General features: G+C 38.0%; 1 protein-coding gene across 1 annotated transcript in view; it reads right to left on the reverse strand.

The window, feature by feature from the left end:
- The window catches only part of LOC150086841 (uncharacterized), a 57,465-nt gene that overhangs the window by 25,735 nt on the left and 3,811 nt on the right, over positions 1–27,919 (reverse strand). The window contains exon 2 of the mRNA XM_090371615.1: positions 14,214–14,412. Within this exon, the coding sequence (XP_090227741.1) occupies positions 14,214–14,412 (199 nt within the window). The remainder of the gene's footprint in view (positions 1–14,213; positions 14,413–27,919) is intronic.

A 27,919-nucleotide genomic window follows, 5' to 3' on the forward strand; every position in this document is an offset into this window, starting at 1 on the left:
CTGAAAGCTTGTTACCAGGCAGTGAAGAATTCACAGGTAAGAGAGGATGCTAATTCTTTTCAATCTAAAAGAAACTGCCAAAATGCATTATAATCAAACACAAAGAACAATAGCCTTTAAAAGAGTTTTAATGAAGAAAACTGTTAATGCCTTATCTTAGTTACTCTATTTATTCAAGATGTTGTGCTATTCTTAAATTGTACTGGGTGGTTAGTTGGGCCACTGTGCTACAACACTACTGTGTTACGAGACAAGGAGCGGGCACTACGTTGTTTGTACTGCTTGTGCAAATAGATTATGTCACTGGTTGAACAAAAGGTAAAAATTCAATGTTGTTTGCCATACCCATATGCAGGGAACCAAAAGGCAACAATGGTGATTGTTACCTAACCAAATTGTTGCTTAACCAAATCTGAATTCAGCAATGAGGCTAATCCCTTACGATAACAATATGCCAATTCCGGTACCGCCACAACACAGACTATTCTTTAGAAGTAAATGGAATGTGATGATGGTGTGATTGGCAGAGACCCAAGAATTTCAGCCAATCCTGAGTACACACCTGACAAAGAGACATTGGGGCCAGAGCGGTTTACCCAAGATGAGTTGGAATGACCAACTCATATTCGGTAAACAGCTCTGGAATCAGAGATCTAGTCTTCTCAAGATAAAGCTGAACTTCACACTTAAGGCTAAAGCACAAACACTTGGTTAAGAAGAATGCCAAAGTGTCTCACCAAAAAACAAACCATGTTTTGGCAATATTCTTTACAGTAAATTGTCTACTCTGCTACTGCCATGATATCAATGGAATTTAAGGAAATGTTACAAGCATATCTGTGACACACACACACACTTTTGGCGCCTCCGTAACCAGGTGGACAGGAGCAGCAGTGCGTAGCACACGCTTCTTGATTAGACCGGGGTTCGAGCCCATGACCACAAATATGGAGGATGTGGCAAGGTCTGGGAATGACCACCGCATGAGCAATATAGCCTTAGTTGCTAATGCTCCTAAAAACCGAACAACACACACACACACACACACACACACACACACACACACACACACACACACACACACACACACACACACACACACACACACACACACACACACACACACCATCTGAATGGAACTTCTTCATCTCCTTACACTGAAGTTTAAAAGATGTTTCAAGTGGGAACTTAAAAGCCATTCATCCTCATTGCTCACTCTCTCCTTGGAAAGGTGATACAATAAGACAAAGACTGGGTGGTTGGTGCATCAAGTCAAATGGTATAATAAAATATAAATTTATAATGGTACTTTTTTTTTTTTAAATGAAAACCCCAAACACGAGAGGTATTAGAACCTATAGTACTTAGTACCGTGCTTGGGTTGGAGGTTGAGAAGACGATGTTTTGTTATGTTTGTTATTTGGTTTTTAGGAGCATTAGCAACTACGGCCATATTGCTCCGGGATATGCGGTGGTCATTCCCTGACCTTTCTGCATCCTCCGCAAGATGAAAAGTTGGTTCTGTGAGTTTGAAGTTGAACAGTAAATGGATGTTGGCTGGTGGCGGCACGTGTTCGGACTGTTTTGAAAGAGAGAGCAGGAATTATAGAAGCCAATTCAGAAGTACAGTGCCCATGGAAATATCTGTAGAAAAGGCATGCAGCAGAAACAGTACATCTATGAGACAGCGAGTGGAAAGACTCTGTTAGAGAGGAGTCATTAATTAACCTAACTGCCATCTTCAGAATGGAATCTAGAAGCCTGAGAAAGGCTTTGGGGGCACCGCCCCAGATGTGGGAACAATATTCCACGGTAGAGCGGATTTGTGATTTGTACAAAGTGAACAGCTGTTTGGAAGAAAAGTAATGCTGAGAGAGAAAGAGAAAACCAAGTTTTTTAGATGCAGAGGAAGCAATATTTTTAATGTGCTTGTGCCAAGTGAGATTAGAAGTCAGGGTAATCCCCAAAAGAAATATATCATTTTGCCTAGAAAATGAAGTGTCACCAAAGATAAGCAGAGGAGCAGAAGAATCCTTTTTGCGAGATATAAGACAAGACTGAGTTTTAGAAGGATTGAAATCAACTAAGTTGTCTTTCCCCCACTGGAGAATTACCTGGAGATGGGTATTTAAGGAATTGGTAGCAAATATTCAAGAAACTGAAGTTGATTGGGAAAGGTTTCTCAAAATGGAAAGTGGAATGCAATGTGCTATCATCGGCAAAACTATGGATAGGATTTCCAGTCAATGGAAGACGGTCATTAATATACAAGAGGAAAAGAGTGGGGGAAAAAAACTGAACCTTGGGAACACCAGCATTAGTGGAAAAGTTAGAAGACAGAGAGCCATCCACCATCACCCTCAATGAGCGATCAGGGAGAAAACTGGATAACCAATTACTAAAAACAGTTGGCAAACCATAAGATGGAAGCTTGTTTAGGAAACCTTTATGCCAAATACGATTGAAAGCCTTTGAGATGTCAAGAGCAACTGCTTATGTTTCGCCGAAATTTTCCATTGAGAAAAAACTGGATTACCAATTACTAAAAACAGTTGGCAAACCATAAGATGGAAGCTTGTTTAGGAGACCTTTATGCCAAATACGATCGAAAGCCTTTGAGATGTCAAGAGAAACTGCTTGTGTTTCGCCAAAATTTTCCATTGAATGGAAAAATGGGTAACATAAGCCAGAAAAATGGGTAACACAAGTCCATAAATGGGTAACATAAGACAGAATGTCACCAGTGGATTGACACTGACGGAATCCATACTGGCAATCACTGATCAGACAGAAGGTTTCTAGGTAGTTTAAGAGTTGGCAGTTAATTGATTTCTCCATTACTTTAGAAAGAGTAGAAGTAATTGCAATGGGACGATAATTGGATGGGAGGGATTTGTCACCCTTTTTAGGAACTCGCTGGATATGAGCAAATTTCCAAGCAGAAAGAAAAACACCTTTGGAATAAGAAAGTGAAAAAAGGCGGCAAAGAGCAGGAGTAAGTTCAGGAGCACAGGTTTTGTGAACAAGTGGAGAAATACTATCAGGATCTGCAGCTTTCTTAGCATCAAGATTCATCAAAATCCTTCTGACATCCTTTTGACGGAAGACCACAGGAGGCATTAAATGGAGCATGTTGGGAATGGTGGGAGGTATTTTACCAAGATCATTGATACAGGAGTTGGAAGCAAAATGGGTTGCTAGCAGGTCAGCTTTATCCTTGGCTTAAGTGACAACAGAACTATCTGGTTTTGACAGATAGTTCTGTTGTCACTGTGTTGCGGCCAATAGCTTTTGGCAAGAGACCAGAATGCTCGGCTACCATTAGAACAAGAAGCAAGTTTTCTACTTTTAGCCTGTTCAAAATCTAGTTTGGACTGATTAATAACAACTTTACAAATGTTGTGAGCTTTGGTGTAGACAGAAAATGAATCTGAAGATTTGGGAAACAAGCCATCATGATATGCAACGTTCTTCTCTTGAACAGCCTTAGCCCATTTATTGGAAAACCAAGGTTTAGATAAACGAGATTTTAAGGTGGAGTGTGGAATAAAGGATTCCATTCTTGCAAGAATAATTTCACTGACACGATATGGGCAAACGTTGACGTCAGAAGTTTTGAAACAGTAATCTGACCAAGGAAAAGAAGTAAAGAAATCTCGCAGGTCATCCCATTTTGCATTCCTGTAATGCCAAACAATACGAGGTTGGGAATAGCCATGAGATAAAGGCTCCATTGGAGAAGAGACAATTACCAAGTTGTGATCTGAGGTGCCTAAATGACCACTCACTTCAAACTTGTACTTAGAAGGGTTGTTTGTGAGAAACAGATCAAGTGTGTTGGCTGTATGGTTAGGATTGTCTGGTATTCTTGTAGGTAAATGAACAATCTGTGCAACGTCATTAGTAATTGCAAAAGCCTCAGCATCTTGACCAACTGGGTCGGTGTGACTAGAAAACGGAAGCCAGCTGGAGTTGTGAACATAAAATCACCAAGGAAAATTACCTCACTGTTAGGAAAGTTGGACTGGAGAAAGTCAAGTTGTAAAGAGAGGAAGTCAAAGAGTTCCAAGTGATTAGTGTAGTTGGGAAAATGGTAGAGACAACTGATGAATTTGACACAATGAGATAGAGAGATTTTAAGCCAGAGAAGATTCCAAATTACCAATTCTCTGACAGGGAATATTGGAACGGACATATGCACAAGTACCACCTTTGAGGCAAAAGGAATCATACAGCGAATAATTTGAGCAACTGATATGAGCAGTATTTGAATCAACCGATAACTGAGATTCTGTCAGAAAAAGTACATGGGGTTTGACAGAGTACAAGTGGAAATGGACATTGTTGATTAGAATTGAGACCACGTATATTTGTGAAACGAACTAGGAAGTGTTTGGGAGGTTTAGATCTTTTTGCAGATAAGCTTACTCTATTAGTTTGATAATTTGTGGTGTATTCAATAGTAAGAAAAAGTGGGAGGGGACATGCTGTATTGAAGTAATGAAATTTTTGGATATGCCGTAAATATGGTAAGAATATACCCAGATCCTTGACATAACGTGTCGTCGACAATGTCCCCTGCATACACACTAATCAGACTCCCTCCAGTCACTATCTGGTAGAGTAACAGTAGCAAGATTATACACTAGCTGACCTGGAAGCCTCCTAAAGAGTTAGCAATAGGTTCGGTCCGGTGCATACTAACTAGCGGCCGGCCTGCGAATACCGTTTTAGAGCTGTATCCTAGAAATGTAAGAAAGATTGGATCTCACCATGATGTTCATCATAACCTCAAAAGTCATCAGTCATACTGCATGATGGAAAAGATGGGGAAGGGTTGACTGGAACTTAGCTCTGGAGACTAAACGTGGGTTCCACCACTTCAAACCTTCAATAAGCAAAGTGGTGGTATTTCATCAGTTGATGAGTTATCTATCACCTAGTATTGCCTAGTAACACAGAGGAGTGGCATTCCTCCATGTGGTGTGGGCACCACACCTCGACCCCTGCTTACGTTGGTTCACACCTGGGTGGTCACCCACAGTGTGCATGTGCATGGCGGTCATACCCAGGGTTGCTACAGTCCCACCATCGTGAAGGTGGAAGCAGAGGATTTGGTTGTCACAGACCGTCCGGACTTCGCCGAAATTGGGTCCACTTGACTTGAATGTCACCCGAATATCAGTTCCATCAGCATTTTAGACTCCCAGGTAGCAAGTAGAGCTTGTCTGGCATATCTGAGAGAATGTCTGTGAGAACCTCAAGGTATAATTAAATTAACAGTCCAGCTGGTGCATATATCTGCAGAGTGCCTATTGTGATAATTTTTTTTTGTCAGAAAAGAAAGGGCTATCAGAGTGATGAAAATTACAATTTAGTATCTTCAATTATTGCATTTCCTTGTGATCTGCATCATTAATTGTTTTGGTAATGAAGTTTGGCCATAAACAAATAAAATAACATTTTTTCATTCAACCTAATGAAGCAATCATTAAAAATATGAATTTAAAATTAGTGAGGTCTTTTTGTCCAATTCTTGTAGCATGTTATTGTTGCAAAGTTTTAGGAGCAGCTCAAATTGTTGATGTATACTGACTTGAGTACACAATAAATAAGAGTACCGTTACCAAAGAAAACAGAAGTTTCATTTTTGCAAGTAAAAATGTAAAGTGCTGGTGTAAATAATTCCAGGACCAACTACCAGGAATGTGCTAGTTTCGTTTTCACTATGCATCCTAGCAGCTTCTTCCCACAGCAATAAATCATGCCAGTGAAAAATTTCCAAAGATCAGTGCTGTGAAAGTGGGGAATCTCTGTGAGATCTCAAATTAGAGATTCTGCAGAATGAAATGCTTGAAAAATGCCTTAATGCATTAGAACTAAGAGTATGGCAGGCTTTCAAATAGCTTAATGGAACATTTTTTGGGTAAACAGGTGTCTCCCACTTACAGAGATGGAATTCAGAAATTGATGCACACAAAGAAATGGAATATTGTGTCTTCGAAACTTCATTTCTTGCATTCACATTTAGACTTCTTTTCTGAAAACCTTAGCACAGTGAGTGACAAGCAGGAGGTATTATTTCATCAAGACATAATAGAAATAAATTTTCTGTTTATACTCCGGGATGACCAAACGGTCAGAGGAGTTCACAAGATAGATAGAATACAAGAAACAGCACCGTATTCAGCAGTCACAGGCTTGAACCCCGGTCACTCAAGGCATGTGTACTTATGCACCCGTGCACCTGACCACTAGGCTACGGCGGCCTATAATGGAAAACTGCTACCAAGCTCTCTGGAATGAATAAACATATGCATGACAGACTACTGCTGGATTTAATACCATTAAAAATTGTACATATCTTTTTTACAATAGTATACTGTATTATTTTAACTATATGTATAAAGTGTATTGTGTTCAAACTGTAGAAGTAATAAAAATGTAATTGTAACCAGTCTCATGTGTGTTTTTAATGACACCTTAATTAATCTGTACTGATATCATTAGCAGTCATATCACAAAAACACTTTAAAGAAGAAAAACAGTTCTGTAAAACATTTAAGAAACATTCTGAAGAAGCAATCATGCTAGAAAAAATATTTGAAATTAGAATATAAAACTGATTCAGAAAAGTGTATTTACATCTTTGATGAAAGGGGGAGGTGGGGGTAAAAAAAATTTCACTTAAAGCTTTCTGCATTGAAAGACATGCTATAATTGTTGTAATAGCAATGTTACACTATTCTGCCTGTCCCTTGGAATATCAGATAATTGTTCTACAGTAGTTAATGATCTGTGTATTTTACTACCAGCAGGGTCAAAAGGCATGAGGTTTTGAAAAATTCAACAAGGGAAGTACACAGATTTTCAAGGATGAAAACTGGGACAAAATGCACTCTGAAGAGAAAAAAAATTGTGACATTACCAGGACTCATCTATAAAGCCAGAGTGACAATTTACTTCCCTGGCTATTTTAGGACACCATAATGTTAGATCTTTAATTATATTTTTCTTTCGGTAAAATTATCAATCAGTGAATTGAAAGTAAAACAGAAAAATTCGAATCCAGGTACGATTATCACGAAATACAGGCACAAATGCCCAAAACTGGCAATCCCGGTACCCGCATATTGCCGGTTTTTTTGGAATTTTGGACAATAAATCTAACCAATTGTGAAATGTGAAGTGTATTCAGCACAGTGTAAATTGTCAGGTGGCACCAGAAATTTCCCTCAAATAAAGGGCTAATGCATTAGCATGTAAAAAAAAAAAAATTACATTGTGTGGTAAAAAGTAATGCACAATGTAATTTTTTTTATTGTCAGCTGAAGATGATACTGCCTGCATATAGGAATAAAAGAGAAGACTTTTAGATCCCTTTCACCCAGTGACACACAGAACACTTTTCTGCTGCAATTGCAAGACAGAGAAAAGACACCTTCTTTCTCACCTGCAGCAGACCTGGCAGGATAGATGGACAACATCCACTAAGGGAGCATTTACAAAGAAATTCATCCCTGAAGTAACATTTGCGTTTCCAAAAGCCCCAAGCTGGTTTCCCCCTGGCCTGTACGTAATGTACCTCCTTACAGGCTCAGGGTCGATACAAGAAAAATTAACATCTCTGGGCATCACAGAAGATCCATGCTGCAACTGTGGCACTGATGAATCTTGGCACCATATAATGTATGACTGTCCTGACTATGAAGACTTGAGATCTATTCTGATCACAAAGATTACTAATTTGCCAAAGGAACATATACTAATTCATACCCATGACAATTATAAACACTTCACCACTTTTGCACAGGATGTCTCAACAGATGACATCCTGTGCAAAACCACCAAGACCAATAACTTGAAACAGATTCTGGGCACCCCTCTCCAGTAGCATCAACCGTCAATCTCATCGAAGCTCAATTGAACTGAGATTCAGTTCTTTCATCCAAGTTCCATCGGGCTGATATCTGCAACTGAATCTGCAGGCAAGATCAATCAATCAGGCTGTGATATTACCTGATTTAAACTTTGAAACCACACAATCCATCGAATTGTCACCAGAATTAGAAAAAACAAGGAAGTGACCACAAATCCCAGACGAGACCTGATCCCACGCAAGACTCCAAACCCAGACATTGGAGACACCAGCAGCAGCTTCTCTTCCACAAGCCAAAATTGGCAATCAAACGGAGCATTCTAGCCTGGTTTTCTTTAATCTCCTCCCCAACTGGAGAGGAGGAGACAGGTTCCTGTCTCCTCCTCCCTGCTGCCTGGTGAGGCATGGGGGGCCAGCCTCACTGACTTTCTGGGTTCACCTTCTCTATCATCCCCATATCTCTGTCCTTTCTTCCCCCCAGCCTTCAGTCTCCTCCGCTACTCTGTCTTACTCAGTGTACACCACACAATTTATCAATTAATAATGTCCAAATTTAAACCGTGCTTACATAAACCTCTCTCGGCCTTTTATATTATAGCACTAACCCCCCCTTTTTTTCCACGTAGGTCCTTGCCACTGAACTCCTCGGAAAATAGATGGCAGGGCCTCCAGAGTGTACAAAAAAAAATCTACTGGGTACATGACCCGGCCACCCAGGGCCAAGTGCGGTAACGGTGGGTCACAACAGGGGCCCAATGGCTAAATGGTCAGCAGAACAGCGGTACACAACACTACACATCCTTCCCCTCCCACACTTTTTAAATCTCTGGCCTACACAGAGTTCACAAACAGAATACACAATGCAGAGATGTGGGGAACCCCTGGTGCCATCAGACAACTAACACACTTTGCTGCTTTGGCAGCTGCGGCAAAGTGTTCCAATAATAGCATAATTTTCCATTACCCTACAATCAATGAAAAAAAAAACCCCAGCATACAATCACCTAGAGGGCAAACTACATTAATACAATAGGTTTTATTCTGAATTCCTTTTGATATAATGCAGGTATCAAATAATTTATCCTGAAAGTTGGAGACATGAGCCAAGTCAGATTTTCAGTTTTATGAACAATACAGATACAATACTCTATTATCAGCTGACTGCACCCATGTACATTGGTGACAAAAATTGTGAACAAAATTCTCTATTGCTATGTTCAGGTTCCTTTAATAATTTTTTAATTTACTGATTAAGTAAAATAGTTATACAATAATAATTAAAAAGGCAAGAGTACATGGCTGTAACAAACATTCAAAAACTCAACCATCAAGCAAATTTGTTCCCTCTGATACCATTCCTCATTTTAAAGATCAATAAATATTTTACTAATAATAATGACTAATAAAAGAACTAATATCAATAAAGATTTATTTTCAAAAGAAATGTAAGGAATATCAACTCTGACTTGCTATGTTTAGAATGAGCCAAAACTGCTCACCACTATTAACAAATTGCTTGACTTCCTTGTCAGTAGCATTCAATGAGAGAAGAATACAGAGGTATGTCATGAACATCACAGATGTTGATAAATCACAAACTGCCGACTGGGCTAGCAGGGTGGGTAAAGTGCCTGCCTGGCAACCCAAAGGTCGCGGGTTCGATTCCCACCTCGGGCTTGGATCAAAGTACTGCAAAAACCTTGTGAGGTGCATTATGACCACAGAAGCCTATGCGTCAACAACTACCAAAAAAAAAAAAAAAAAAAAAACAAACTGTCCATATCACAACACTCACAGTGAACTAACCATTTATATAGACTAGTTATGGCCATGTTCATACACACTTTAAAATAAAAAAAAAACAGTGAACTGTAGCTTGATCTGCTGAAAAACAAGACTTTGTCATTATCAAGCAATCTCTCATTGTAGGCAACTTTGGATTTATCAAGAATCTCCATCTGATCATCAGCAGAGGGGAAAAAAAAAAAATAAATGCATAATGGTTGTTAAAGCCTGTCTGCTTTTGGGTTTCACAAACGCTGACAACTAGCATCTTAATAGGTTTCATTTTTCTTATTTAATAAATTTCCATTTATACTCTGGATGGTTGAAGCCAGAAAAAGTTTACATTACAGCAGGCCCTTGTTATAATGTGGTTCGCTTTACGCTGTTCTTATATTATAACCCATATCTGACTATAACGCTGTCACAAATCACTATAACGCTCTTTTACAGATTGCATTTTTGGCATATTTAACGAAATCGTTTTTATTTGATGGAGTTGACAGCTTAAAAATGAATAGCAAAACAGCATTAAAACATTTCCCACACCAACTTGAGAAATTTTCTCACGCTCAGTGAGATTTTCATGCACGCTAATTTAATTGCAGTACAGTGACTTGTTACGTAGTTCTGAGATCAAAATTTTAAAAAATTATCAAGTATATTGCTTGTAATATTTGCATTATATGCATTTATCCGAAATCTAGTCATCACTCAGATGCGTGACAGACATAAGACAGTTTACTCGAACATTGTATCGTAATTAATGCAACCAATGCAGTTACATTTTTGAAGAGTTAATAACGGCGGATAAGAATAAAAAAGCAATGTCTGGACGCAGTATGCAGACTACAAATGAAAGAAAAAGACTGAATTTAAAAATTAAATTAGACGTTTTGAAGCAAATCGATTCCGGTCAACGACAAGTGGAATTGTGTGCCATAATTTAGGACTGGCAAGTTTAACTGTAAAAACAATTATAAAAAATAAAGAATTAATTTTAGCAGCAGGAAAGACAGCTGTTCCACTGCAAGGAACTAGGGATAGGCCGGCTATTAGGATTGAAATGGAGAGAGAGAACCTGAATGAGGCATATACAGGTAACCCCCACTTAACGCTGATAATTCGTTCCGGAAAAACTGAGGGCTAAGTGAATCCACACTAAGTGAGCGCAGCATTCCCATAAGGTATTTGTGAGTTGTGGTCGGTGCCATAGGATATTTCCTAATCAATAATAAATGGTAGTGAAAAGATGCACAAATGTCAGTCAAAATATTTAATATTCAAATATTTGTACATATAAAATATTCTACATTACATACATATATAATTATGTGGTAGCACATCAAAATTAAACTTAAAATTCCAATTAAAATCACGAATTTAATTGATGAATTCAATCATGAAAAATGTGTAGATTTTGGGTTGTACTTTAGCTCTCTTCCTGCTAAACTAAAAGGGGTTTTAATTTTAAATCCCCTGCAGCGTTACCACCCAACAATAAAGTCAACCGATCCTTTGCTGCTTTGGAACTGGCATGTTTTTTTTTCTTCTTTCAATATGAAACTTCTTTTAGGCATTCATTTTTCAAAAGTGTCCTACTTCATCTATGTTAAAAACTTGTTGAGAAGTATAACACATAATACCCCTCTTCAATAATTTTAACAAGTTCTTTTTTTGAAAGTTTTGGCTCCTTGATCTGCACTTGCGGCTTCTCCCTGGATTTTAAATCTATTCAACCAGCTCTTACTAGTTTTAAATGGTTGCACATTTTTTTTTTTTTTTTTAAGGTGAGTTTTCTTCAGATCATCATATAGGCTAATCTCTCTCTCTCTGTTTTTTTTTTTTTTTTTTGTAATATTTAACTTAACTGAATTCTGCATTGGATATTATCTTTAATAAAGTTAGTTAAGGTCTCTCCATTTCAATCCTAATAGCCAGCCTAGCCCTAGTTGCTTGCAGTAGAACAGCTGTCTTTCCTGCTGCTAAAATTAATTCTTTATTTTTTATAATTATTCTTATAGTTAAACTTGCCAGTCCTAAATTATGGCACACATCTACCTGTCGTTGACCTGAATCGATTCGCTTCAAAATGCCTAATTTAATTTTCAAATTCAGTATTTTTCTTACATTTATAGTCTTCGTACTGCGCTCAGACATTGCTTTTTCATTCTTATCGGCCATTATTAACTCTTCAAAAATTTAACTGCGTTGGTTGCATTAATTACGATACAATGTTCAAGTAAACTGTCCGTTAAGCACGATGTCTAATACTCTACTGGGTGATTCGGATAAATGCATATAACGCAAATATTACAAGCAATATACTTGATCATTTTTTAAAATTTTGATCTCAGAACTACATAACAAGTCACTGTACTGCAATTAAATTAGCATGCGAGAAAATTTCACTGAGCTTGTTTGTTTGTTTGTTTGGTTTTTTTTTTTTAAGGAGCATTAGCAACTAAGGCCATACTGCTCCGGGTCATGCGGTGGTCATTCCCTGACCTTTCCGCATCCTCCGTATTTGGTGGTGACGGGCTCGAACCCCGGTTTTTAATCAAGAAGCGTGTGCTACGCACTGCTGCTCCTTCCCACCTGGCTATGGAGGCGCCATTTCACTCAGCATGGGAAATGTTTTAATGCTGTTTGGCTATTTATTTGCAAGCTATCGACTCCATCAAATGAAACAATTTTGTTAAATATGCCAAAAATGCAATCTGTAAAAGAGCGTTATAGTCAGATAAGGGTTATAATACAAAAATAGCTTTACAGCGAATCAGCGTAAAGCAAACCGCGTTATAACAAGGGCCTGCTGTGTTATTATTATTATTAGCTACATGGTGCAGGGAAGCCTGAGGCTTAGGCTGCACCAGCCAAAAAAAATAAATAAATAAATAAAATCCTGAGTTACCCTGAGAGAGAGAGAGAGAGAGAGAGAGAGAGAGAGAGAGAGAGAGAGAGAGAGAGAGAGAGAGAGAAAGACAAAAGTAGAAGGGAATCACCAAGAAAGAGAACAATGATGATATCCAGCTTAGGATATCAAGCCAATACTCACCAGATGTGAGCCCCTGGTGTTAATATGGCTCACTATTATAAATGATTCTAGAACTAGGGACCACAAAAATTTAAATTATAGGGAAAGACATTTTAGAATGTGTTGTAGGAAGTTTTCTTTTAGCCAGTGAGTTGTTAATTACTGGAATAAGTTGCCTCCATTGAGACATAGCTTGGAGAAATTAAGAGTTCAGCTTGGTTACCTATGCTAAGAGGGAAATACATGGATTGTTTATTTTCTTTTTATTTTTTGTACATTTATTTTTTATTATTTATTTTTATTTAGTTATATATTTTATATTTTTGGCTAGTGCAACAAAAAGCCTGTAGTTTTTCTTACACTACATGGCTAATATTAAGTATGCAGGTTTTCAATTTACATATACCATTGCTTCATAAACACTTCAAAATAAAAAAAATATAAAAAATAAAAAATGTTATGTACCAAAGTTCGTAGTGCCTCCGTAGCCAGATGTGCAGAAGAGGAAGTGCGTAGCACACGCTTCTTGATTAGACCGGGGTTCGAGCCCGTCACCACCAAATGCGGAGGATGCAGAAAGGTCAGGGAATGACCACCGCATATCCCGGAGCAATATGGCCTTAGCTGCTAATGCTCCTAAAAACCAAATAACAACAACAACCAAAGTTCGTGAAATATGAAAAACAGCTCCCAAAAATAAGGCTCTGCTTATAGTGCTCTTTAGGGCTAGTTCCCTAGAAAGTGCTATAAGTGTAAATCACTTCCCAGAAGTTATTTATAAATCACTTCTAAGAAGTGCATGCTGTTTCCATAAACTGGGAGATTAGTTTATACTGAAGTAATATTAGCAAAGATTATAGTAATAAAGAGGAGATGATTAGATGCAATTACAAATTTCTACCACTCCCAAGAGATTCACAAACGGACTCCTGTTCTCTTTAACAGCCAAATTAAACAAACCATATTCCCCCCCCCCTCCAACTCTGTATTACATGTACAGGAAAAATCACTTCTCATTTACAAACTTTCAATTTACAAATTACTTCTGAGGAATGTACGGTGATGATAAATTAGATGGTTACCATATACCAAGCAGACAGCTGAACAGCAGGTAGAACTTAAGATCCCTCTGTCAGAGTATCAACTAACATACACAACTCTGACAGCTACAAAAACATAAAAATTAAATGTTGCAAAACAGTTTTTTGGTTTTTCTATCTGATTATATGACACTGTATTGGTAAACAAAAGCAAGGCACACCGCCTCATCAGCTGCAAGTTATATTTCTTTATTATTAATTAAAGTGTTTAAACGATGGTAAATATCATCAGGTTGGGTTTTTACTACTGGGTTCCATATGGGCAAAAAGCTTGGTTCAGTGGATGCTGTCTGTTAAATTCAGGTCCATTAGATCAAGAGTTTATATATTTTAATATTTCAGAATAATAGCATTAACAATAAAATTCCATCATATGTATTAAATATATATGAAATAAAAACAGCAAAAAACTTACGTGTTGTCAATTTCATAAAAGTACCTCGCTTGAGGGCAGCACATCTGATTGCCATGGGTGCAACATTCTGTATAATGTTTTGGATCTGATGGACCAGGGCAATGGTACTCAGAAACAGACATATCAGGAGGCTTCTCTACATCACCATTAATACTTGCATCCCTTTGCATGTAATGATATCCTCGACACAAAGTTGCATCTGAAAATGCATATGGAACAGTATTTATTTATAAAGAACTACACAACATTAAAAGCAAGTATTCAAAAAAAAAGTAAAAATAATTTTTTTTAAAAAGAAACTTTAAGAAAGAAAGAAAATTCAGCCAATTACAAAAAAAGCCCCATTTATTAGTTACTCCTGGATCCACATACATCTATCATTCAGTAAGTCACCATTATGACAACTACTACACAGTCCCATTCAGATTTCCCTTATAGGTTGTTGTCTCCTCAAGATTTGATTTCATTTAAGTTTTTCTAGCTCATGAGCCTTCCTAAGAATGGCAGTTGAACATATACACACTATTGGGTGTATGTGTTCCTATTGTAGGCTTCCAATTGAAGAGCTGTATTAAAAAGTTTTTTTTTTTTTTCAATTTCCTACATAATGGTACAGATCTCACATATAAACTGCTAGCCACCTTCACAATAATTTACCTGTGTGCTGCACTGCTATAAAACACTATTAATGGAAATTCATTGGCAAACTATTCATATAAGTATTGTTTATAATGTTTTATTTATACTCTGGCACAACCAAATAGGTCAGAGTAGTTTGCAATTAAATATTTTGCAGTCATATGAAGTTGAACCACAGTCCACTGAAACACACACACATGCTAGTGCATTCCTGCAATTGACCACTCAGCTACATTGGCCCAAAAGTGTACCTGAATGTAGACCACTCCTTCCTTCATGAGTATTGCATTACTTCAAGAAATAAGTACCAATGAGGTAGAAAATAGTTATTTAGGAACTGTTTATATTTGAATACAGAGAGGATCCCTAACTTCCTAATGAACTCCCTAGGATTACACCACTTCAAAAAGGAGTGCTATATTTCTCAATAAGAGAAAAACAAATTGAAAAGTGAAGCAGTAAAAGACCGATACAACTTACTACAGTTACAAAGTTATGTGTATGTAAAAGAAAAAAAAAAAATTCCTGATTTTGCCATATGAAATATATATATATATATATATATATGCAATTCACTCAGCATTAGTTGCGACATATGATGCAACAAAGCAAGCTTATGCAGCATCAGCCAAAACAAAAAAAAAAAAAAAAAACATATTACAAATCTATGCTATTTACAAAAAAAATTTTCTTTTTTTTTTAAAACAGTAGCCTGTATTAGAATAACCAAAGCCAAGGAAAAGACATATCTACAACTATCATTTATGCTTAATTTTCTACTTTACCAAAGATGAAGCTTTTCATCTGAAGTGTATGCCGACTAACTCTCTTACATTTATATGGCCATGCAGGCAATCATTTGGAAATTAGCATTAGTATTAGCAAATGATGCAAAGCTTATACATCATCAGTAAAAGAAAAAAAAAAAAAAAAAAACATTTTACTTATCCATTTACTCTTTGTCTAATTCTTCCTTCACTTTATTTAATTTATTCACTTCCAAAACAACAAATGGAAGTTTGTTCTAGCAATGAACCACCTGCTGGCTAAAGGCAAACTTCTGCACATCTATTTTGCAACCACCCTTCCTTGAGGTATTGCTCAAAACATCAAAGGCAGATATTGTGGAGATTTCAGAGATGTGGTGTCACACAGATATAACGAATGCAGAACTGGAATTTGGGGAGTACAATGTCTACAGAAAGGATAGACAGGATAGGAAGGGAGGAGGGGTTATGCTATTAGTTAAGAAATACATAAAATCCAAGGAAGTGAAGCCAGTCGACATTGCTCGACAGTGCAGTGTCGAGTCAGTTTGGTGTGACATAAGCATTGGGAGATCAAAATTGAGAGTAGGAGTGTGCTATAGGCCTAATGACTCTGATGAGTGTAATAAGAAACTGTACGGGGAAATAGAGTGGGCCGGTAAATCAGAGAGTCTTATAATGGGCAATTTTAATTTCCCAGATATTGACTGGAATTTGGGGGCTGGTCACTCACACACTAGCAAGGCTTTTGTGGATTTATTGGATGATTGTTTTCTACATCAGCATGTTCAGGAGGCAACTAGAGGGAGTAATACTCTTGATTTGATTATCAGTAGTGATTCTTCATGCATTAAGAATCTGCAGGTAAATGAACCACTAGGTGGCAATGATCACAGTGTGCTGAAGTGGGATTTACTCAAAGCGGTAACTACCATTAGGGGTAAAGGGAAGGGTTATTGCTTTCATAAAGGCGACTACGATGGACTGAGACAGTATTTAAATTCTATACAGTGGGACCAACTGATGATGTTACCAACAGCAAATTCAAAATGGGAAGCATTCAAAGAACTTATCTTGGAAGCTACTAGGCTTTACATACCAACTAAGAAATATTGTTCAAGGTTTAGGCCTAAGTGGATGTCAGATGAACTAATGAGACATAAGGAAGAGAAGAAAAATGCATGGGATACCTACAAATTAACACGTGACACAGAAGCCTATGATAGATACAAGTTGATCTGTAACCAAGTTACAAAGGAGGTTAGGCAGGCGAAGGCAGATTACGAGAAATCTTTGGCAAGGGATGCAAAGAAAAACAGCAAAGAGTTCTTTACTTATGTAAACTCTAGAAGGAAGGGGATGAATCAGATTGGTCCACTTGATATCGATGGGTCAACTGTTGATGATCCTGCTCAGGTAGCTAACAAACTGAATGAATATTTTGCATCGACATTCACACATGAGGAGTTATTCAGTGAGGGGAATGCCAGAGGTGTATTCAACTCTGGCAGTAAGCTAGAGAATCTTGTAATAACTGAGGGTAAAGTGGAGGAGAAATTGAAGATAAATACAAGAAAGGCACCTGGGGTGGATGGGATCTATCCAGTTATATTAAAGGAAGCAGCAAAGGAAGTAAGCAAACCCTTAGCCATAATTATGATAGCTTCCTTGGACTCAGGGGAAGTACCCATGGACTGGAGATGTGCAAATATGACCCCAATTCACAAAGGAGGATCAAAGGGCAACAAGTAATTATAGACCTGTTAGTTTAACTTCTGTTCCTGGAAAATTAATGGAGGCACTGGTTAAAGAAGCACTGCAGGATCATCTAGGCAAGACTTCAGTTATAGCTCAGACACAGCATGGTTTTGTTAAGGGGAAGTCTTGCCTGACCAATTTGATTGGATACTATGATGCAGTCACAAAAGAACTGGATTCAGGGAATAACTTTGATATTATATACTTGGATCTTAGAAAGGCTTTTGATACTGTTGCACATGGAAGACTGCTGCACAAATTGGAGCAGTGTGGCACTGGAGGCAAATTGCTGCTATGGATAAAGGGGTGGTTGAGGGGGAGAAGACAGAGAGTGGTAATCAATGGACACTGCTCATCGTGGACTAATGTTATTAGTGGAGTCCCTCAGGACTCAGTATTGGGTCCATTATTGTTTTCTGTATTTATAAATGATATTGATGATGGTATATCAAGCTTAATGTCCAAGTTTGCAGACGATACGGTTGGCAGGGTTGTCAAGGACACTACTGATACTATGCTACTGCAACAGGATCTGGAAAGGTTGAGCAGATGGGCTGACAGGTGGCAAATGAAGTTTAACATTGACATATGTAAAGTACTACATATGGGAAACAGCAACTCCAGAGCAACGTATCAACTCTGTGGTACTACACTGACAGTGGTAGAGAATGAAAGGGACCTGGGGGTGGTTGTGCAGGCAGATATGAAGTTTTCTGAGTAGTGCAGACGGGCTGCAAGAGTAGCTCATGGTGTATTGTCGATGATATATAGGAATTTTTCTAGCAGGGATAAGGGGGTGATTATTCCCTTGTATAAGGCAATGGTCAGACCGCACCTAGAGTACTGTATACAGGTCTGGAGGCCTCATTTCAAGAAGGATGTAGAGATGCTGGAACGAGTACAGAGAAGGGCAACAAGATTAGTGAATGGAACAAAGGGGTGCTCTTACGAAGAAAGGCTTAAGTTTTGCAAATTACAGTGTCTGGAGACTAGGCACCGGCGAGGTGATTGATAGAGGTGTATAAAGCCTTGAATGGTTTGAGCATGCTCAATGCTGATGGGATTCTTCCTCTTGCTCAGAATAATCACCTGAGAGGGCATAAATTCAAATTGAGGAAAGACAGATGTAGAATAGACGTGAGGAAATTTGCCTTTAGCCAGCAGGTGGTTGGTTGCTGGAATAGACTTCCATCCCTTGTCGTGGAAGTTGATAGCCTAAATAAGTTTAAGGCTCAGCTGGACAGGTATTTCGAACGAACAGAGGGGTGAAGTGGAAGTGGCTATTTTTTATTTATTTATTTTATTTTATTTTTTTTTTTGGCTGATGCTGCAGAAGCTTGCTTTTTTGCATCAAATGCCTCTACTAATGCTAACTCTCTTACATTTATATGGCCATGCAGGCAATCATTTGGAAATTAGTATTAGCAAATGATGCAAAGCTTATACATCATCAGTAAAAGAAAAAAAAAAAAAAAAAAACATTTTACTTATCCATTTACTCTTTGTGTAATTCTTCCTTCAATTTATTTAATTTATCCACTTCCAAAACAACAAATGGAAGTTTGTTCTAGCAGTGAACCACCTGCTGGCTGAAGGCAAACTTCTGCACATCTATTTTGCAACCACCCTTCCTCAATTTGAATTTATGCCCCTCATGCATGTAGTCTAAGCAAGAGGAAGAATCCCATCAGCATTGAGCTTGCGCAATCCATTCAAAGTCTGAACCTTTTCTCAATCAGATCACCTCACAGGAGCCTAGTCTCCAAATGCTATAATTTGTAGAAGTGAAGCCTTTCTTGCCAAGAGCACATTTATGTTCCCCCCCCCACCAATCTCGTTGCTACTGTACCTGTTCCAGAAGCTCTACATTCTCCCTAAAATGAGGCCTCGAGTTCTATACGCAGTACTCAAGATATGATCTGGCCACTGATATACAATGGAATAATTGCTGCCTTATTCCTACTAGCAAAATTCCTGTATATCACTGAAAAACCCAATGAGCTGTCCTGGCTGCCTTACTGCAGTGCTAAGAGAACTTCTTATCTAATTGCTTACAACCCCAGGTCTTTTTAATTTTTCACTATTCTGAGGGTAGTATCACAGTTGGTAAATTACTCTGAGGTTACTGCTACCCATATGCAGTACTTTGCATTTATCTATCTGTACCTTCCAAGAATTTTTCTAGTTCGCTCTTGAATTTATTCAACCCATCCACTTGCACAACAATGGATGGGAGCCTGTTCCAACAATCAACCACCTGCTGGTTGAAGGCAAACTTCCACATATCTGTCCTGCAACCAACCTATCTCAAATTAAATTTATGCTCCCTCATGTGTCTTAACAAGAGGAATAATCACCTCCTTATCCCTGCTAGCAAAGTTTCTGTATGTCATTGACAAAACCCCAATGAGCTGTGTTGGCTGCAAGTCTACACTGCTCAGAGAATTTCGTATCTGACTGCAAAATTAGCCCCAGGTCTTTTTCATTTTCCACTTGAGTGTAATACCATACAGTTGATAAGTTACTCTGGGATTACTGCTACCATATGCAGTATCTTGCATTTCTCAATGTTAAACTTCAACTGTCATTTCTCAACCCATTGACCAATTTTCTTAGATCTTGCTGCAGTAGCTAACCCTGATGACTGTCATTAACCTCCCTGCCAACCTTGGTATCATCTGCAAACTTGGACATTAAGCCTGATATACCCTTATCAATATCAATGATAAACACTGAAAACAATAATGGGGGCAACACTGAACCCTGGGAGAACTCCACTAATAACATTAGTCCACAAAAAGCAGTGCCCATTGATAACCACTCTTTCTTCCTCCACTGTACCATCCGTTTATCCATAGCGGTAACTTGCCCTTAATGCCACATTGTTCTAGTTTATATAATAGTCTTTTATATGCAACAGTATCAAATGCCTTCTTGAAATCCAAGTATATGATATAAAAATTATGTTTTGCATCCAGTACCTTGGATCACTGCATCACAGTATCCTATCAAATTGGTTAGACTGCCCCTTAACAAATCCATACTGTGACTGCAGTATAATTGCATTCCTGTATAGATGGCTCTGCATTATTTCTTTAATTAGTGATTTCATTATTTTCTCTGGAACACATGTTAAGCTACTGTTGGAGCAGTGTGGCATTAAGGGCAACATGTTGGAGCAGTGTGGCATTAAGGGCAACTTGCCCTTAATGCCACACTGCTCCAATTTGTACAGTAGTCTTCCATGTGCAACAGTATCCAAAGCCTTCCATGAAAGTATATGAAATCCAAATTATTTTTTGCATCCAGTTCCTTTGTGACCAACATCATAGCATCTAATCAAATTGGTCAGACAAAACCCATGCTGTGTCTGAATTATTACTGCTATCTTGTCTAGATGATCCTGCGGGGGCTCACAACTGGTGATTTGGCACACCCAGGGTCCTGAGCTGGATATCATCATTCTTCTCTTTCTTGGTGATTCTCACTCACTCAGGGTAACTAGGGAATTTTTTTTTTTTTTTTTGGCTGTTGCAGCATAAGCCTCAGGCTTCCTTGTACCATATAGCTAATAATAATAATCTACCTTAGCTTGCCTAACCTTTGTGACTTGATTATAGACCAATTTATATCTAAGCCCTGGCCTCCTGGCTGTGGCGGGCACATTATTGTATCTTTAGTGTACAATAAAGATTTTCTCTACCATAAGTTTCTGAATCACTTGATAATTTTATATGTATCACATGCACTTTTCTTCTCTGTCACTTGTCTCAATAGTTCGTCTGACATCCATTTAGGTCTAAGCTTTGAACAGTATTTCTTTGTTGGTATGAAAAGTTTAGTTACTTCTGTGATTACTTCCCTGAATGCTTTCCATTTGGAATTTGATGTTGGTAAAATCATCAGTTGATCCTACTGCACAGAAATTAAAAACTTTCTCAAACCACTGTAGCCACCCTTATGAAAGCAAAAGCTTTTCCCCTTACCCTTGACAGCAGTTGTCTTTAATTAAATTCCACATTAGTACACTGTGATTGCTACCAGCCAGTGGATCTTTTACCTTCAGATTCTTAATGTATGTAGAATCACTGCTGATAACCAGGTCAAGAGTATTGCTTTCTCTTGTTGCCTTTCAACATGCTGTTATAGAAAACAGTCATCCAAGAAACCTACAAAAGACTTGTAGTTTGTGAGTGACCAACCCACAAATTTCAGTCATCTGGAAAGTTAAAATCCCTCATTATAAGACATTGATTTACTGCCCACTAGATTTCTCTGTATAGCTGTTTGTATACTCATCACAGTCATTAGGCCTATAAAACACTCCTACTTTCAACTGTTTTCCTAGTGCTTATATTACAACAAACTGACTCAACATTGCACTGATCACCCATGTCAACTGGATGCACTGCCTTATATTTAATTTTTGTCTTAACTAAAAACATAACACCCCCATCCCTTCTGTCCTGCCTGCATACATTGTACTCCCCATATTCAAATTCAGCATCATTTATATCTGAGTGACACCATGTCTCTGCTATCCCAACAATGTCTGCATTTGATGACTTAATAAGTACTGTACTTCAAATTCAAAGTTTATTTACAATTCTCCTGACATTAGTGTACATGCATATGTTCTTACTATTAGTTACCCTCACACAGCCCATGTATTCACTTGTTCCATGATGGCCCACAGCAGGGCCTGAAATTCTCAACACCTTACTTTCCAGGCTGCTGCATTTTCCAATTGAAGCAGTGCAAGAATCACCTTGTCATGGAATATTTTAAGCATAGATTAGAAAGCTGTATAGCTATGAGGACCATATATATACCTAATTTAGTTTTTAAGAACTGTAACTGCATTAGTTATAAAGTTATCTCACAAAAGATATGTCAGTTTGTTTAACTAATATTACAAAATAAAAAGTTTACAGTGTTGCAACCTGCCTGTATTATGACTTGCAACATCTTGTGAATAATTATTCAGAAGGTATTGCAAGAATTATATGAAGAATTATTCATAGAATACCTTCTGAATAATTATTCAGAAGGTACTCTAAGTCGTGATATATATTGAATAGTGCTTTTTTACAGTCAAAAGACATGCTGAACTCCATATTCACTAACTCACTTTTATGTATTTTAATGAATGAATAAAAATGAAATATCATATGGGAACTATTTGCCCATGTGGGCAACAACTGCTATGGAACAGCTAATTACTGCACATTGTACTCTCTGATAGTTCATCCCCAAAAAAAAAAAAAAACTTTAGAACCCTTGCCATGTCTTTGTATTTTATCTTTTATTTTTCTTGGGTTATGTTAATAAACATTTATCCTTTTTTCTTTTCTTTAATTTCAAAAAACAGGGAATGTTTTAGTTTATGGGTTATATAACATGGGACTAGATATTGCTTTAAGCAAAGATCAGAATTTCATTAATTATTTCCCCCCCCAACTTATCAGCTAATATGTTGGTTAAGGTGCACTCTGATGCCAAAGTTAGCAATAAATTCTACTGATTGTAATGGCCTGAAAGAGTCTTTGCTAAAGTCATAGAAGAAACATTAAGGGTTTAGGAACAGTCCTAACTGTGGTGGGGAGAAAGTAGGAGATCCACTGGAAACTTAATCAGCCACATCAAGGTGCACCACTTGTTCCCTCCTCAGAACACTGGTGAGAGACTTCAAAATAACATATGCATGGGAAGCCATGTATCAACCAACAAAACCTACTTAAGTAATTATAATGGATGTGTAAAGGTAGTTAAAAATTTAACTTGTTTATATAGTAATGTCAGGACTGTTATTAACAAAACAAGTACATTTGAGTTGCTGGTCATGTTTTCTAAAGTTGATAATGTACAACTAATTGGTGTCATCCTGAAATTGGTGATTATAATGTGTTCATGAGAGACAGATGGTGTGAGGGAGTACGTTTCTTATCAAAAGTGAATTGAAAGCAGTCAGACTGTTACAAGCATCTGGTTAAGTCTAGGTAGGTACAGAATCAGTAAGGTGTGAATTATCTGGTGATAATGTAAATTTAACAGTAGGGGCTTAATGATCATGGGGAATATGATAAAAATCTGTTTAGGCAAATTGAATGGGCAAGGAAGAATGCCTCATTACAGGGAACTTTAACTTACATTTTACTGATTGGAATTTATGGTTAAGCACAACATCTAGCAGGATCAGGTTTTTTGAATTGCCTGGGTGACTTATTTATTTCACCACGTTGGAGAAAGTATAAAGTAAACTGCAGCCATTATCAACCCACTGCAGGATGGAAGCCTCCTCAACAATCCATGTTGAGGGAAATGGACCATAATCTGCCACGTTGGTCCAATGTGGGTTGGCAGAATGACCATATTTAGCAGTCAGGGGCTTGAACCTCGGTTACTCAAGGAGCATGTGCTACTGCACTCCAGCTCATGACCACTCGGCTATGGAGGCCTTCCGCATTAGCATTAGTAGAGGCATATGATGCAAGAAAGCAAGCTTATTCAGCATCAGCCAAAAAAAAAAAAAAAAAAAACCCTCTCCCATTTCACCCCTCCGTTCGTTCGAAATACCTGTCCAGTTGAGCTTTAAATTTGTTTAGGCTATCAACTTCAACAACAAGTGATGGAAGTCGGTTCCACCAACCAACCATCCGCTGGCCAAAGGCAAATTTCCGCACATCTATCCGACATCCGTCCTTCCTCAATTTGAATTTATGCCCTCTGAGGTGATTATTCTGAGAAAGATGAAGAATCCCATTGGCATTGAGCATGCTCAAACCATTCAAAGCCTTATACACCTCTATCAGATCACCTCGCCAGTGCCTAGTCTCCAGACTCTGTAATTTGCAAAACTTAAGCCTTTCTTCGTAAGAGCAACCCTTTGTTCCATTTACTAATCTTGTTGCCCTTCTCTGTACCCGTTCCAGCAGCTCTACATCCTTCTTGAAATGAGGCCTCCAGACCTGTATACAGTACTCAAGATGTGGCCTAACCATTGCCTTATACAAGGGAATAATCACCTCCTTATCCCTGCTAGAAAAGTTCCTGTATATCATTGACAAAACACCATGAGCTACTCTTGCAGCTCGTCTGCACTGCTCAGAGAACTTCATATCTGCCTGCACAATTACCCCCAGGTCCTTTTCATTCTCCACCACTGTCAGTGTAGTACCGCAGAGTTGATACATTGCTCTGGGGTTACTGTTACCCTCAACTTAGTCCTCACTAAGGATACAAAGTATTATCAAGAATTTTACAGTGCAGGAACCACTAGCAGGTATAACTATAGTGTTATAAAGTGGGCAGTGTCCAAGGAAATTTCAGTGGTCAGAGGTAAAGGAAAGTTTCAAATTTAAGAGGGAGGGGGCTAAAGTGGGTTGAAAATCTTCTTAGGCTCTATCAACTGAGGCAGTAGTTCCAGGTAACTGACAAGAATGCTTTGTGGGAAATGTTTAAACAAATTATCCTGGAAGCTACAAATATATTTGTTTCAGTGGTAAAGTATCACAAACATAGGTTGCCAAAATAGGTGACAGGAGAGTTGACAGATCTTATAGCAAAAGAGGGAAACATGGGATAGTTACAGTTCATCACATGGCTGCAACATATGAAAACTATATGCAAATATAACTATATAAATACTAGATTAAATAAATAAAACTAAAGCTTTTCTTATTTGAGTATAAGAAATCATTGGCAAAACAGCTAATCATGGGAAAAAGGAACTTTTTCATATGTCAATTTAAATAAGACACTCATTCCAATCAAATGTGGCAAATAGCAGTGACCCAATCAGCTAAGCCCCTGTCTAAAATTGTGAAATCACAGGTAGTCTAACTGGAATTGCAGATGAGTTGAGCAAGTATTATGCATCCATTTTTACAGTTCAAAGCATATTTGAACTAAGGATGGAGGGGGGGGGAGAACAGAGGGAATGAGTCAAATTGCAGTAAGATTAGAAATATAACAATCTCTGAATATTTGCTGACTAACCGGGGGGGGGGGGTGTATACACAAAATAATAGGCTCTATTAATCACTTGCAGGCAGAAGTGATTCTTGCACTGCTTCTATTGGAATGAGCAGCAGCCTGGAAAGCAAAGTGCCAGGGATTCTTGCTACTGGGATTCATCATGGAACAGTAAATACATGGGCCATGTTAGAGTAACTAAGTGTAGGAACAGGTGCACATATACTTGCATGTACACCAATGCTAGCAACATAGTAAATAAAGTTGATGAATTTGAAGTGCTAGTCAAGACATCAAATGTGGACATTGTTGGGATATCAGTGACTTGGCATCACTCAGTTAATTTGAACATTTGGAGTACAATGTGTACAGAAAGGACAGACAGAATACGAAGGGAGGAGGAGGAGTTATGTTGTTAGTTAAGAAACAAAATCTAAGGCAGTGTATCCAGTTGACATGGGTGGCCAGTGCAATGTTGAGTCAGTTTGGTGTGACAAGCACTGGGAAAGCAAAAATGAGAGGAGTGTTATAGGCCTAATGACTCTGGTGAGTACAATGAACTGTACAGATAGAGTGGGCTAGTAAATTAGAATGTCATATAACAGGAGATTTTAATTTTCTAGATTCTGGAACTTGTGGATTGGTCACTAGCACACTAGTAAGACTTTTGTAGATTTATTGGATGACTGTTAACTACACCACCAAGTTAGAGAGGCAACAGGAAACAGCAATACTATTAATCTAATTATCTGCAGTGATTATTCATGCATTAAGAATCTGCAAATAAAGGAACCACTAGGCGGCAGTGATCACAGTGTATTGATGTGGGATTTACTTAAATATGTAACTACCATCATGGGTAAAGAAAAGGGTTTTTGCTTTCGTAAAGGTGACTACAGTGGTCTCAAGCAGTTTTCTATACAATGGAACCAACTGATGATGTTACCAACAGCAAATTCTAAATGGGAAGCATTCAAGGAATTAATCATGGAAGCTATTAGGCTTTTCACACCAACTAAGAAATACTGTTCAAGGTTTAGGCTTAAGTGGATGTCAGACGAACTAATGAGACTCATGGCAGAGAAGAAAAATGCATGGGATGCATATAAATTATCAGCAGATACAGAGAACTATGGTATGGTATACATCAGACACAGAGAACTATGGTATACTATGATCTGTAAGCAAGACACAAAGTAGGTGTCTGGCATATTAGGCAGATCATAAGAAATCTTTGGCAAAGGATGCAAAGAAAAACAGCAAAGACATTTTAACCAGTATGTAAATATATGTAAACTCCAGAAGGAAGGGGATGAATTAGATTTGTCCACCTGACATTGATGGTTTGACTGTTGAGCTTGCTCAGGTAACTGACAAACAATGAGTATTTTTAACTTATATTCACACAAGAAGAATTCTCTAGGGAAGTGGAGGCCAGAAGTTCTTCAAACTAACAGGAAGCCAAATTATTTTATAATAACTGGGAGGAAAGTGGAAGCGAAATTGTTGAATTTAAACATAAGAAAGGCACCTGGTGTGGATGGGATCTATCCAATTTTATTAAGGGAGGCAAGAAAGGAAGTAAGCAAACTCTTAGCCATAATTATGAGATCATCCTTGGATTCAGGGGAGGTCCTCAAGAAGTTCAAATGTGTCCCCAATTCACAAAGAAAATCAAAGGGTGATAGGAGTAATTACAGACCTGTTAGTTTAACTTTTGTTCCAAGGAAAATAATGGAGTTACTGGTTAAAGACATAATGCAGAGTCATCTAAACAAGACTGCAGTTATAGTTGAAATACAACATGGATTTGTTGCAGGAAAATCCTATCTGACCAATTTGATTGGATACTACTCAGATGTGGTCACAAAGAAACTAGATGCAAAAAATTATTTTGATATCATATACTTGGATTTCAGGAACACATTTCATACTGTTGCATGTAAAAGACTACTGTGCAAATTGGAGAAGTGTGACATTAAGGTCTAGTTGCTGCTATGGATAAAGGGATAGTTGAGTGGGAATTCCTCAAGGCTTAGTGTCGAGCCCATTGTTTTCTATATTTATCAATGATATTGATCGTGACTTAATGTCCAAAATTGCAGATGATACAAAGGTTGCCAGGGTTTTTAATGAGAGTAATGACAGTATGCTATTGCAACAGGATCTAGAAAAGTTGGGCAGATGGACTGAGAAGTGGCAACTAAAGTTTAACATTGACAAATGCAAAGTACTGAATATGGGTAGCAGTATCCCCAGAGTAACACTCTAACCGTTCGGTACTACACTCAGGATAGTGGAGAATGAAAAAGACCTGGAGGTAATTGTGTAATTAGATATGAAGTTCTCTGAACAGTGCAGTCAGGCTGGTAGGACAGCTCATCAGGTTTTGTCAATGATACAGGAATTTTGCTAGCAGGGATAAGGAGATGATAATAAGGCAATGGTCAGAACACACTTTGAGTACCACATACAGGTCTGGAGGTTTCATTTTAGGAAGAATGTAGTGCTGCTGGAATGAGTACAGAGAAGGGAAACAAGACAGGTGATGGGAACAAAGATGTGGCT

The sequence above is a fragment of the Mastigoproctus giganteus genome, chromosome 4 (genome assembly GCF_048544385.1).
Source record: "Mastigoproctus giganteus isolate SK-2022 chromosome 4, ASM4854438v1, whole genome shotgun sequence".
NCBI lineage: Eukaryota > Metazoa > Arthropoda > Arachnida > Uropygi > Thelyphonidae > Mastigoproctus > Mastigoproctus giganteus.